The 14,789-nt window shown below is 43.0% G+C and overlaps 1 protein-coding gene across 4 annotated transcripts in view; it reads left to right on the top strand.

Annotated features, from left to right (window-relative positions):
• Positions 1–6,940: 6,940 nt before the first annotated feature.
• LOC110507323 (protein furry homolog) overlaps positions 6,941–14,789 on the top strand; it is a 194,706-nt gene continuing 186,857 nt past the window's right edge. For 3 of the 4 annotated variants that reach the window (XM_021587244.2, XM_036964702.1, XM_036964701.1), the window contains exon 1: positions 6,941–7,193. In XM_021587244.2, coding sequence (XP_021442919.2) covers positions 7,124–7,193 — 70 coding nt within the window. In that variant the 5' untranslated portion in view covers positions 6,941–7,123. Of the gene's footprint in view, positions 7,194–13,386; positions 13,721–14,789 lie in introns of those variants that run through there. The other variant, XM_036964703.1, reaches the window with a different exon arrangement.

Genomic DNA, 14,789 nt, shown 5'->3' with positions numbered 1-14,789 from the left:
GTATGGAGCGCACTTCACAATGCATGTATCACCTAATCATGGTCACTTTTTTTCTTGTGACAGGTAGGCCTAAATTTGCTGCAGCATAGCCTATGCTACAGTAATATAAGGACAGAATGCGCGTCTAATTCCAAAATTTCCATCTGGCTTTTGGTGGTCATCTTATTTTTTATTTGCAAAGATGATTTTTGTGTTAATTGCAGTTGCAGAGATTCAAAACAGCCTACCACTCGAACATTGTTTCTTTATATCAATGTGCAGATTATTTTGTGCCCAATTGAAATGAATGGTAAATAATGTATTGTGTTATTTTGGAGTCAATTTTATTGTAAATATGAATTGAATATTTTTCCAAACACTTCAACATTAATGTGGATGCTACCATGATTATGGAAAGTCCTGAATGAATCGTGAATAATGATGAGTGAGAAAGTTACAGATGCACAAATATCAAGACATGCTAATACAGTTGAAGACGGAAGTTTACATACACCTTAGCCAACTACATTTAAACTCAGTTTTCACAATTCCTGACATTTAATCCTAGTAAAAAATCCCAGTCTTACCTTAGGTCAGTTAGGATCACCACTTTATTTTAAAAATGTGAAATGTCAGAATAATAGTAGAGAGAATTTTTTATTTCAGGTTTTATTTCTTTCATCACATTCCCAGTGGGTCAGAAGTTTACATACACTCCATTAGTATTTTGTAGCATTGCCTTTAAATTGTTTAACCTTGGGTCAAACGTTTCGGGTAGCCTTCCACAAGCTTCCCACAATAAGTTGGGTGAATTTTGGCCCATTCCTCCTGACAGAGCTGACGTTACTGAGTCAGGTTTGTAGGCCTCCATGCTCGCACACGCTTTTTCTGTTCTGCCCACACATTTTCTATGGGATTGAGGTCAGGGCTTTGTGATGGCCACTCCAATACCTTGACTTTGTTGTCCATAAGTCCTTTTGCCACAACTTTGAAAGTATGCTTGGGGTCATTGTCCACTTGGAAGACCCATTTGCGACCAAGCTTTAACTTTAACTTTAACTGATGTCTTGCTTCAATATATCTACATAATTTTCCTTTCCTCATGAAGCCATCTATTTTGTGAAGTGCACCAGTCCCTCCTGCAGCAAAGCACCCCCAAAACATGATGCTGCCACCCCCGTGCTTCACGGTTGGGATGGTGTTCTTCGGCTTGCAAGCCTCCCCCTTTTTCCTCCAAACATAACGATGGTCATTATGGCCAAGCAGTTCAGACCAGAGGACATTTCTACAAAAAGTATGATCTTTGTCCCCATGTGCAGTTGCAAACAGTAGTCTGGCTTTTTTATGGCGTTTTTGGAGCTGTGGCTTCTTCCTTGCTGAGCAGCCTTTCAGGTTATGTCGATATAGGACTTGTTTTAATGTGGATATAGATACTTTTGTACCTATTTCCTCAAGCATCTTCACAAGGTTCTTTGCTGTTGTTCTGGGATTGATTTGCACTTTTCGCACCAAAGTTCGTTCATCTCTAGGAGACAGAACGCGTCTCCTTCCTGAGTGGTATGATTGCTCCGTGGTCCCATGGTGTTTATGCTTGCGTCCTATTGTCTGTACAGATGAACGTGGTACCTTCAGGCGTTTGGAAATTGCTCCCAAGGATGAGCCAGACTTGTGGAGGTTTACATTTTGTTTATCTGAGGTCTTGGCTGATTTCTTTTGATTTCCCCATGATGTCAAGCAAAGAGGCACTGAATTTTAAGGTAGGCCTTGAAATACATCCACAGGTACACTTCCAATTGACTCAAATTATGTCATTTAGTCTATCAGAAGCTTCTAAAGCCATGATATCATTTTCCAAGCTGTTTAATTAAAGGCACAGTCAACATAGTCTATGCAAACTTCTGACCCACTGGAATTGTGGATTATAAGTAAAATAATCTGTCTGTCAACAATTTTTGGAAATATTACTTGTGTCATGCACAAAGTAGATGTCCTAACCGACTTGCCAAAACTATAGTTTGTTAACAAGACATTTGTGGAGTGGTTGAAAAAAAAGTTTTAATGACCTAAGTGTATGTAAACTTCCGACTTCAACTGTATCTCACCATTACAATTACAGGGGAGGTTAGCATTTTTGTGGTTATGATATTTATGTTCGCCTCTGTAACTTTCTCACTAATCATTATTCACAATTCATTCAGGATTATCCATAATCATGGTAGCATCCACATTAATGTAGAAGTGTTTAGAAACATTCTATTCTTATTTATTATAAAAGTGACTCCAAAATGAAACAATACATTATTTACCATTTAATTTAAATTGGGCACCAATAATCTGAAACACAACCAAAACAAACAGTAAATGCATCCAACAAGTTTGTAGAGTCAGAAGCTTGATTTAATAATTGTGTGCTAGGACTTTTGACTACTTTAGTACACATATAAGGACATTTGTCCCAATACTTTTGGTCCCCTAAAATATTGTGCCTATGTACAAAAAGTGCTGTGATTTCGAAAACGGTTCACCTGATATGGATGAAAATACCCTCAAATTAAAGCTGACAGTCTGCACTTAAACTTCATGGTCATTGTATCATTTCAAATCCAAAGTGCTGGACTAGAGAGACAAAACAACAACAAATGTGTCACTGTCCCAATACTTTTAGAGTTCTTTGTATTTCCAAATTAAAATCAAATTCGCTAGCCTATAATTGTAACTTCATACGCCGCATGTCCTGCACCAGCATCAAATGTTCTCTCCCAGTTTCATGGTTTGAATGATGTGCGTAATTCTAGTCCACATAATACAGTATAATACAATACAGTACAGTAATACAGTTCACACTCAAAAAGATTAGCCTACTGGAGCTTGTTTACTTTATTTAACCCAGAGAGCAAAGCTACATCTATGGGCTTTGGTTTTCTGTGCTGTGTTTTTTCTGTCCAGCGTAATGTGCACTGTCATTTTAAACCTCTCCCTGTTCCAGTCTGTAATACCTACATGTTTCAAGCAGACTACCATAGTCCCTGTGCCCAAGAACGCCAAGGTAACCCGTCTAAATGACCATCTTCCTGTAGCACTCACAACTGTAGACATGAAATGCTTTGAAAGGCTGGTCATGACTGACATCAACACCATCATCCCAGACACCCTGAACCCACACTGATCTCCATATCGCCCCAACAAATCCACAGATGACGCAATCTCTAAGGGGTGGCAGGTAGCCTATTGGTTAAAGCGTTGGGCCAGTAACTGAAAGGTTGCTTGGATCGAATCCCCGAGCTGACAAGGTAAAAATCTGTCGTTCTGCCCCTGAGCAAGGCAGTTAACCCACTGTTCCCCAGGCGAAGAAGACATGGATGTCGATTAAGGCAGCCCCCCCGCACCTCTCTGATTCAGAGGGGTTAGGTTAAATGCGGAAGACACATTTCAGTTGTATAACCCTTTCCCTATTTCCCTTTCCAATCTGTATAAAAGCCACACCTATGTGAGAATTCTGTTCACTGATTCAGCATAAAACTCCATAGTGCCCTCCAAGCTCATCACTAAACTAAGGACACTGGGATTAAACACCTCCCTCTGCAACTGGATCCTGGACTTCCTGACCGGGCTGCCCCCAGGTGGTGAGGGTAGGTAGCAACACATCCGCCACAATGACCCTCAACACGGGGGCCCCCAGGGGTGCTTGCTTAGTCCTTCTCTACTCCATTTTCACCCACGACTGCGTCACCGCGCACGACTCCAACACCATCATTAAGTTCGCAAACAACACGACGGTGGTAGGCCTGATCACCGATGACAATGAGACAGGTGGTCAGGATAACAACCTCTCCCTCAACATCAGCGAGACAAAGGAGCTGATTGTGGAAACGGATGGCAGATCAAGCCCCCATTCACATTGACAGGCTGTAGTGGAGCGAGTCGAGAGCGTCAAGTACCTCGGTGTTTACATCACTAAGGACCTATCATGGTCTGAACACACCAACAAAGTTGTAAAGAGGGCACGACAACGCCTCAGGAGGCTGAAAATATTAATCACGCGCCATCAGATCCTCAAAAAGCATCACCGCTTGGTATGGCAACTGCTTGGGATCCAACCACAAGGTGCTACAGAGGGTAGTGCGTACAGCCCAGTACATCACTGGGGTCGAGCTCTCTGCCATCTAGCACCTAAAAAGTCCCTAAAAAGATTGTCAAAGACTCCAGCCACCCAAGTCATAGTGTTCTCTCTGTTACGGCAAGGCAAGCGGTACCGGAGCACCAAGTCTATGACCAGAAGGCTTCTAAACAGCCTCTACCCCCAAGCCATAACACTGCTGAACAGTTCATCAAACGGCTACCAGGATTATTTGAGTTGTTTTTACACTGCTGCTACTCACTGTTTATTATCTATGTATATTCACCCTACCTATATGTACAAATTACCTCAACTAACCTGTACGCTCGCACATTGACTCGGTAACAGTACCCCCTGTACATAGCCTCGTTATTGCTACTTTGTGTTACTTTTTATTACATTTTTTACTTTAGTTTACTTAGTAAATCTTTTCTTAACTATTTTTCTTGAACTGCATTGTTGGTTAAGGGCTTGTAAAGTAAGCATTTCACTGTAAGGTTTGATTCACTGTTCTGTTTGATTCGTCGCATGTGACTAATAAAATAACATTTGATTACATTTTTTTATTTGATATTTGATTTAACCTTTATTTTACCATGTAAGTTGACAGAGAACACGTTCTCATTTACAGCAATGACCTGGGGAATAGTTACAGGGGAGAGGAGGGGGGATGAATGAGCAAATTATGACACCATTTATTCTAATATTTCTGCACTGGCTCTATGCACACTCACTGGACTCTACCCACACACACACATACTACATAACACACACACACACACACACACACACACACACACACACACACACACACACACACACACACACACACACACACACACACACACACACACACACACACACACACACACACACACACACACGAAGAGTATCTGCTGCCTAGGGATCCAGAATGAAATACAGAAACAGTCTCAATGCTGAGCATGACCTCAGTGTTGTACTGTCAAAAACTGATCCCAGAATAGACCTGCTTGTTGAAAACTTCAACCAGCCACACACCTCTCATTAGGACTGTGTGTGTGTTTTCTGGTCTACATCTGTGTTATGTGATCAAACAGTGTATTCCAATTTAGAATACAAATGATTTATTGTATTTTAACAGCAACAGTTCCAACCAAATTTTTTTTTTCAACAATACTTTCTATAGTAAGATGTACAGCAGGCCTAATCATTTTTCTTCTGTACTGTTACTTAGGGTTGAACTATCAAATTTATAAAAATACAAAACTGAAATACCTTATTTCCATAAGTATTCATACCCTTTAATATGAGACTCAAAATTGAGCTCAGGTGCATCCTGTTTCCATTGATCGTCCTTCAGATGTTTCTACAACTAGATTGGAATCCACCTGTGGTAAATTCAACTGATTGGACATGATTTGGAAAGGCACACACCTGTCTATATAACGTCCCAGTGCATCTCAGAGCCAAAACCAAGCCATGAGGTTGAAGAAATTGTCCATAGAGCTCTGACACAGGATTGTGTCGCAGCACAGATCTGGGTAAGGGTACCAAAAAAATTTGTGAAACATTGAAGATCCCTAAGAACACATTGGCCTCCATCATTCTTAAATGGAAGAAGTTTGGAACCACCAAGACTCTTCCTGTAGCTGGCCGCCCGGTCAAACTAAGAAAACTGGGGGAGAAGGGAAACAGAGAGCAGACAGATGGTTATTTTTGGCATTATAAGGCACAGGACCCTACGGCGTTCACAGAGCGCTTTGTACACAAATGTCAGTCGGAACTGGTCCAGAAACCCTCAATGGGGGACTTAACATCTACCATTAACCCCCCACAACAACAGCTAAACCGGGCGCCCAGTGTGGCAGCCCCCCACTCTAAAACCTGTATGTTGGGTTAAAAGCGATAGTCAAATTTCGGTTGGACCTTGTGTGCAATTGACCAATAAAGTGAATTCTCTCCCTTATGAAGCTTGCATTATGCCAATATTATGAGATATATGTTTTGCCTGAAAAATATGTGTTGAGCCAAATTCCAGGTAGGAAAAACTCAATCATTTCAACATAGTTTTGCCCTCTGTGTTACTGATGTTGGTAAAGGCACTACTGTGGTAAAAATATAATCAGTCCCGAGTTGATGTGCAGGGGTGGGAGGTAATTGAGGTAGCTATGCACATATAGGTATGGTGAAAGTGACTAGGCAACATGATAGATAATAGACAGTAGCAGCAGCGTGTGTGTGTGTGGGCGTATGTAGTGTGTGTGTGTTGGGATGGGTTGTCAGTGTACTGTAACCTCCTGTACTATAGCTCCCATCCTCTCCCAGTCTGAGAGTCTCAGGTTGCTCAGTGACAGGGCTCAGCAGCTCTATGAGGGACGAGTCCCTTATCTCTATCATCATTATCAGGCCGCTGCAGAGACAAACACTGGTTATCATTAACTGAGCTCCGCTAAGAGGATTGCTTCCTGCACTCCCAGCCTCCATGCAGTTATTTAGAGGGAGCTTGCACATCGCCGTCCTGCACGCCTGCATGACGCGCGGCTTTAGATACACAGATAGAGGGATAGATAGGAAGAGAGAGGGCAGGAGGAAGGGTGGGACAGAGAGAGAGAGGGACGTAGGGAGGGAGGGGAAGAAAGAAGGAGGGGAGAGAAAGAGAGAGGGATTGAGAGAGGTGAAGAGCGAGCGAGGGAGGGAGCAGGAGACAGAGGATGAGTGAGGACAGGGAGAGAGAGATAGTGGGAGAGCGAGCAAGGACAGGGAGAGAACATGATGGAGTGAGAGAGCAGAGAGAGAGTGGATAAGTGAGTGAGTGAGGAGAGAGAGAGAGGGCTGAGCGCCAGGAACAGGAGGAGGAGGAGGAGGGGCTGCGCAGTGTCAGTTTGTTCTGGTGCTCGCCAGCGCAGTGTTGTGCATCACAGTGTGGTGACAGTGACAGCAACGGCAGCTCAAACTGCTGCTCCAGAGCTGCAGGAGTAAACAACAACAACAACAACAGGTAGCATCCACAGGGAGACGTTCTATCTGTGTGCAGCCTGCATAGGCATGGCCAACCAACAGGACTCAGGCTTCTTTGAGATCAGCATCAAGTCTCTGCTCAAGTCCTGGAGTGGATGTGAGTATACACGAGTTTGCCTGGCTTCCAGCTCAGCATGATTGTTTAGTGCTGTTAGCGTTAGCTACCACACCAGACTAAATTAAGCTTCAGTCATTCAGAATGACAGACAGCGTAGAGATGATAGCGTGACATAGTGTTGCGCACATGTTGGCTGAACTACTTAGTGGTGCTGATTCACTATGTGTTTTCCCCCAAGTTTTGGGGTTTTGGCTCCTTTTCCTGTTTGTGGGTGAGGGTCAGGGTAAGACTTCTTTCTACGTGAGCTGCCTGCCGTGGAGTTTAAATAGCTGCTGTTCAATGCTGGGCTGCCTAATAGGATTAACAAGGTTCAGCTCTAGAGTGCAGCTACGCCACCCTGCCTTCCCATAGAGAGGCAGGATGGATAGGATGCTATTTGATTTGATTTATTCCTCATTTAGCCGACGCCAATGGCGACAGCTAATCTTACCGGGGCCTGACACATAACAATAAATACATTACATACACAAGAATTTACAGTTTACATACATTCAAAAAACATTAACATGTAGTGTGTGTGCATCTATCAGTTCCACATGCATATCAGTACATACACACAGCAAGTAGGCCACATGGGGGAGAGATTTTGGGCCATGAGGTGTTGCTTTATATGTTTTTTGAAACCGGGTTTGCTGTTCACTTGTTCTATATAAGAAGGAAGGGAGTTCCATGCACTCATGGTTCTGTATAATACTGTAGGTTTCCTTGAATTTGTTCTGAACCTGCGGACTGTGAAAATACGCCTGGTGGTGTGTGTGTGTGTGTGTGTGTGTGTGTGTGTGTGTGTGTGTGTGTGTCAGTGCTGCGTTTAAGTTAACAAGACCTCTCCCGATCTTTACAAACATTGAATCTAGAAAGTCTGTATTGCCCAGCGACAGCCCCGAAACCTGAAGGATCTGGAGAAGGTCTGTATGGAGGAGTGGGCCTAAATCCCTGCTGCAGTGTGTGCAAACTTGGTCAAGAACTACAGGAAACGTATGATCTCTGTAATTGCAAACAAAGGTTTCTGTACCAAATATTAAGTTCTGCTTTTCTGATGTATCAAATACTTATGTCATGCAATAAAATGCAAATTAATTGCTTTAAAATTATACAATGTGATTTTCTGGATTTTTGTTTCAGATTCCATCCCTCACAGTTTAAGTGTACCTATGATAAAAAATTACAGACCTCTTCTACATGCTTTGTAAGTAGGAAAACCTGCAAAATCGGCAGTGTATCATATACTTGTTCTCACCACTGTAGATACGTACAGTGCCTTGCGAAAGTATTCGGCCCCCTTGAACTTTGCGGCCTTTTGCCACATTTCAGGCTTCAAACATAAAGATATAAAACTGTATTTTTTTGTGAAGAATCAACAACAAGTGGGACACAATCATGAAGTGGAACGACATTTATTGGATATTTCAAACTTTTTTAACAAATCAAAAACGGAAAAATTGGGCGTGCAAAATTATTCAGCCCCCTTAAGTTAATACTTTGTAGCGCCACCTTTTGCTGCGATTACAGCTGTAAGTCGCTTGGGGTATGTCTCTATCAGTTTTGCACATCGAGAGACTGACATTTTTTCCCATTCCTCCTTGCAAAACAGCTCGAGCTCAGTGAGGTTGGATGGAGAGCATTTGTGAACAGCAGTTTTCAGTTCTTTCCACAGATTCTCGATTGGATTCAGGTCTGGACTTTGACTTGGCCATTCTAACACCTGGATATGTTTATTTTTGAACCATTCCATTGTATATTTTGCTTTATGTTTTGGATCATTGTCTTGTTGGAAGACAAATCTCCGTCCCAGTCTCAGGTCTTTTGCAGACTCCATCAGGTTTTCTTCCAGAATGGTCCTGTATTTGGCTCCATCCATCTTACCATCAATTTTAACCATCTTCCCTGTCCCTGCTGAAGAAAATCAGGCCCAAACCATGATGCTGCCACCACCATGTTTGACAGTGGGGATGGTGTGTTCAGCTGTGTTGCTTTTACGCCAAACATAACGTTTTGCATTGTTGCCAAAAAGTTCAATTTTGGTTTCATCTGACCAGAGCACCTTCTTCCACATGTTTGGTGTGTCTCCCAGGTGGCTTGTGGCAAACTTTAAACAACACTTTTTATGGATATCTTTAAGAAATGGCTTTCTTCTTGCCACTCTTCCACTTCTTGCCACTCTTCCATAAAGGCCAGATTTGTGCAATATACGACTGATTGTTGTCCTATGGACAGAGTCTCCCACCTCAGCTGTAGATCTCTGCAGTTCATCCAGAGTGATCATGGGCCTCTTGGCTGCATCTCTGATCAGTCTTCTCCTTGTATGAGCTGAAAGTTTAGAGGGACGGCCAGGTCTTGGTAGATTTGCAGTGGTCTGATACTCCTTCCATTTCAATATTATCGCTTGCACAGTGCTCCTTGGGATGTTTAAAGCTTGGGAAATCTTTTTGTATCCAAATCCGGCTTTAAACTTCTTCACAACAGTATCTCGGACCTGCCTGGTGTGTTCCTTGTTCTTCATGATGCTCTCTGCGCTTTTAACGGACCTCTGAGACTATCACAGTGCAGGTGCATTTATACGGAGACTTGATTACACACAGGTAGATTGTATTTATCATCATTAGTCATTTAGGTCAACATTGGATCATTCAGAGATCCTCACTGAACTTCTGGAGAGAGTTTGCTGCACTGAAAGTAAAGGGGCTGAATAATTTTGCACGCCCAATTTTTCAGTTTTTGATTTGTTAAAAAAGTTTGAAATATCCAATAAATGTCGTTCCACTTCATGATTGTGTCTCACTTGTTGTTGATTCTTCACAAAAAATACAGTTCCATATCTTTATGTTTGAAGCCTGAAATGTGGCAAAAGGTCGCAAAGTTCAAGGGGTCCGAATACTTTCGCAAGGCACTGTATCTACCTGTTTCCTCCAGCATCTTCACAACGTCCTTTGCTGTTGTTCTGGGATTGATTTGCACTTTCGCACCAAAGTACGTTCATCTCCAGTAGACAGAACGAACGCGTCTCCTTCCTGAGCGGTATGACGGCTGCATGGCCCCATGGTGTTTATATTTGCGTACTATTGTTTGTATAGATGAATGTGGTACATTCAGGCGTTTGGATATTTGCTCCCAAGGATGAACCAGACTTGTGGAGGGCTGTGTTGCTTTTACGCCAAACATAACGTCTTGCATTGTTGCCAAAAAGTTCAATTTTGGTTTCATCTGACCAGAGCACCTTCTTCCACATGTTTGGTGTGTCTCCCAGGTGGCTTGTGGCAAACTTTAAACAACACTTTTTATGGATATCTTTAAGAAATGGCTTTCTTCTTGCCACTCTTCCATAAAGGCCAGATTTGTGCAATATACGACTGATTGTTGTCCTATGGACAGAGTCTCCCACCTCAGCTGTAGATCTCTGCAGTTCATCCAGAGTGATCATGGGCCTCTTGGCTGCATCTCTGATCAGTCTTCTCCTTGTATGAGCTGAAAGTTTAGAGGGACGGCCAGGTCTTGGTAGATTTGCAGTGGTCTGATACTCCTTCCATTTCAATATTATCGCTTGCACAGTGCTCCTTGGGATGTTTAAAGCTTGGGAAATCTTTTTGTATCCAAATCCGGCTTTAAACTTCTTCACAACAGTATCTCGGACCTGTCTGGTGTGTTCCTTGTTCTTCATGATGCTCTCTGCGCTTTTAACGGACCTCTGAGACTATCACAGTGCAGGTGCATTTATACGGAGACTTGATTACACACAGGTGGATTGTATTTATCATCATTGGTCATTTAGGTCAACATTGGATCATTCAGAGATCCTCACTGAACTTCTGGAGAGAGTTTGCTGCACTGAAAGTAAAGGGGCTGAATAATTTTGCACGCCCAATTTTTCAGTTTTTGATTTGTTAAAAAAGTTTGAAATATCCAATAAATGTCGTTCCACTTCATGATCGTGTCCCACTTGTTGTTGATTCTTCACAAAATACAGTTTTATATCTTTGTGTTTGAAGCCTGAAATGTGGCAAAAGGTCGCAAAGTTCAAGGGGGCCGAATACTTTCGCAAGGCACTGTAGCTACAGAAAACATTTGATTGCAGTGATTGCCTCTAAAGGTTGTGCAACAAAATATTAAGTTAAGGGTCCCATCATTTTTGTCCATGCCATTATCATTTGTTTTATTATTTACAATATTATGTTGAGTAAAAAATCAAAGCAAAGTATGATTTCTATTAAATATGGAATAAACAATGGTGGATGCTAATTACTTTTGTCAGTTTTGAGTTATTTCAGAGAAAATTGTGCATTCTTCGTTTTTTGAGGCAGGGTACCAACAAATTTGAACATATCTGTACATGGGCTTCTCAGTGGCGGAGCAGTCTAAGGCACTGCATCTCAGTGCTAGAGGCGTCACTACAGACCCTGGTTCGATTCCAGGCTGAATCACAACTGGCTGTGATTGGGAGTCGCATAGGGCGGCGCACAATTGGCCCAGCATTGTCCGGGTTTGGCCGGGGTAGGCCGTCATTGTAAATAAGGATTTGTTCTTAACTGACTTGCCTAGTAAAATAAAAAAAATTACAAACTCGTAATGCCGAAGTGTGCTGCTCAGACCAATACTGATGATACTTCATGTTATGAGGTCGGTTGGTTTGCAGAGCCTTCTCAAACCCCCTAGATACGTTACCGCACTGTGTAGCCTACGAACACCCCCCCCCTGGAAGCATATTTATTCAAGTCCTCTTATTTAAGGATTATTTTCCTCCTGGGACGAAATGGATCAAATTAAGATCTGACATCTGTAGGGAGCACCACCATACTCAGAGAGTTTGTCAGCAGCAGTGTGCTGGTGATGTAATGCCCAGTGTGCCTGAGCTAGCCTGTTGTTCATCGAGTCACATGTGGCGTACCAGTCGCAGCCTCTGATACAGAGCCCAGAGTGACTAGCCACACTGGTTGCTTTCTTCAGCTCCCCATTTACAGCTGAAAGCATGCAACATGAGACCCATTCAATCAAAAGAGACAAATGCTGGAGAAGTCGTTTCAGTGAACACTTATCTTTCATTTAGGCTAATAGTCCTCATGTTTCATTTAACAGTCGAAACTTGGTTGTGTTCGGTACTTTGCTGAAAGGACAACCTTATTTTTGGTTGGGAGTTTCCATTTTCCATCGCTCACGAGCATTGTTGTCAAGTCACAAATTCTTTGCATTACAGCAACTAGACAACAGACCATTGGCCAAACATACATGTCAACACCAATAAACTAAAAGTACCTTGATACATAGCCGCGGGAAGTAGGGGTGTTGAGGATGCTCCAGCACCCCCTGAATAATCTGAATTGAAACAAAATATTAATATGAAAATAAAAAAAAGAATCAGAAAAGTAGTGCACTGGGCCTTTACTAGTATTTGAGGACCGATATAGACATATTTTCTTCAGTATCTCTGCTTTGGCAAAAAAAGGTTGTTGTATAATTAAGAACAGTATCTTACAGGATTCAATTGTTGCTAATGGGATCCAAAAAGAACAAAACCCTGTCCTCAAACATTTACATCAAAAGGTGAAAAGTTATGGGCAAAGACACAAAACATCCACATTAAATTGAATATTTTTCTTGATCATAAAACATGGAAAACAACTTTTTGTGCAGTATTAATTTTGTCATCCTTACAAACCAATTCATGTAAATGTAGGATGATGTTAAATTGTTTGCAGATTTTGTGACTCTTTTGTTTAATGCAATTTTAAGAAAACACACAAATACTTGCATATAGTGTGAGTATGCATGGGGATTCTTAAACTGTTTTTAAGCCCCTCCATGGTTCTACAAATCTATAGGACTGTCCATTTGCTGAGAGGATAGGAGTTAAATAGAAGACCATGGTTAGCAAACTTTAGCTTTAGCTATACAGCACTAGGCTAATTTTGCTTTAGTTGGCTGGCTGAGCCTGACTGAGACTGCTGTTTACACTCTGCTGCTTTGCCCTGTGCCTCATACTCTAGTGGGAGGAAGGGAATGGGAGGTGGGAGGAAGGAAGAGAGGGAGGGGGGAAAGGGGAGGGCTGACGTGTCAGTATAGTGTGTACCCCAGGATAAATATAGTCACACAACTATGCCACCGTAGCATGTTAGCCCTCGTCATTCCAATGGGCCGTGGCTAAAAATTCCTGCCTGACCTTCACTCTTGGAAGGTACTGGTTGATCACAAGGCAGCACACAGCCACAGAGGCAGGCTGGAACTGACTGGGAGATATAGGAAGAGATTTGTGTGGATCAGCAAACAACCCTGTCTTTTAAACACACCTGTCTCTACAGACCCACTCTGGGTCAGTTCACCATGGAGCGTACACCCAGGAGCACAGACAGAAAATCAACAGAGTCCAGGGACAGACAGACGGAAGGACATTGAAGGATTTGTAGCGTGCATTTGTCAGACTTTTACAACCCTGGCCACTCTCCCTCCCTTCCCCACCATGGACGGCACGGCTGTGTGCTGGAGCAAGGCTAGTGTCATCGGCTTCATCAAGGGCCTGGGTAGGTGCTGGGCTGGGTAGGTGCTGGACTGGGCATGGTAGGTGCTAAGTTAGTTCTGGGCTTGGCTGGGTAGGTGTTAGACTAGGCTGGTTAGGTGCTGAGCTAGCCTGAGCTGGATAGGTGCTGGATAGGTGCTGGGCTGGGTAGTGGCATGGCGCCTCTTAGTATGTGCTGAACTGTATAGGTGCTGAACTGTATAGGTGCTGGGTTGGGTAAGTGCTGGGCTGGGTAGGGCGCACGCTTGGTAGGTGCTGGGCTGTAGGGGCCTGGGAAAGGGCTGAGCTCAGTTGGGCTGGATAGGTGAATGGTAAGGTGTTGGGATGGGATGTGTTGGGCACAGCCAGGTTAGGTGCTTGGTTGTGGTGGCTAGAGACCAGTGTACGGCACTTGGCTTTGGTGGGCATGAGGATGAGAGTGTACTGTAAGCCATGCCAGATAGGCACACATGCTGGGCATTCCTGGCAGATAAAAAGTACATATAAGAATGCACCATGTGGTTGATTAAAGCAGAGGCATGGACGACAGCTCTACTGCAGCCAGCCCCACTCTCTGGCCCCTTCCCGACGCGTCGCTTGCTGCAATACTGTAACATACATTTCAGAAAGAAAATATTTACCATGTAGACTAAAATAAAAAGTAATAATAAAAAGTAACACAATAAGAATAACAATAATGAGGCTATATACAGGGAGCATCGGTACCGAGTCAGTGTGCGGGAATACAGGCTTCTTGATTTAATCTGTACATGTAGGTGGGGGTGAGGTGACTATGCATAGGTAACGAACAAACAGTGAGTAGCAGCAGTGTACAAAAGCGGGGGTCAATGTAAATTGTTCGGTGACGATATTATGAAATGTTCAGCAGTCTTATGCCTTGGGGGTAGAAGCTGTTGAGGAGCCTTTTGGTCCTAGACCTGGCGCTCTAGTTCCGCTTGCCGTGCGGTAGCAGAGAAAACAGTTGATAACTTTTGTGACTGGAGTCTCTGACAATTTTATGGGCTTTCCTCTAACTCAGCCTATTATATAGGTCCTAGATAGCAGGAAGCTTGGCCCCAGTGATGTACTGGGCC

This window comes from Oncorhynchus mykiss, chromosome 27 (assembly GCF_013265735.2).
Source record: "Oncorhynchus mykiss isolate Arlee chromosome 27, USDA_OmykA_1.1, whole genome shotgun sequence".
NCBI classification, from domain to species: domain Eukaryota; kingdom Metazoa; phylum Chordata; class Actinopteri; order Salmoniformes; family Salmonidae; genus Oncorhynchus; species Oncorhynchus mykiss.
Note: the sequence above shows the minus strand (reverse complement) of the source record. Positions and strands in the feature narration are given on the sequence as shown.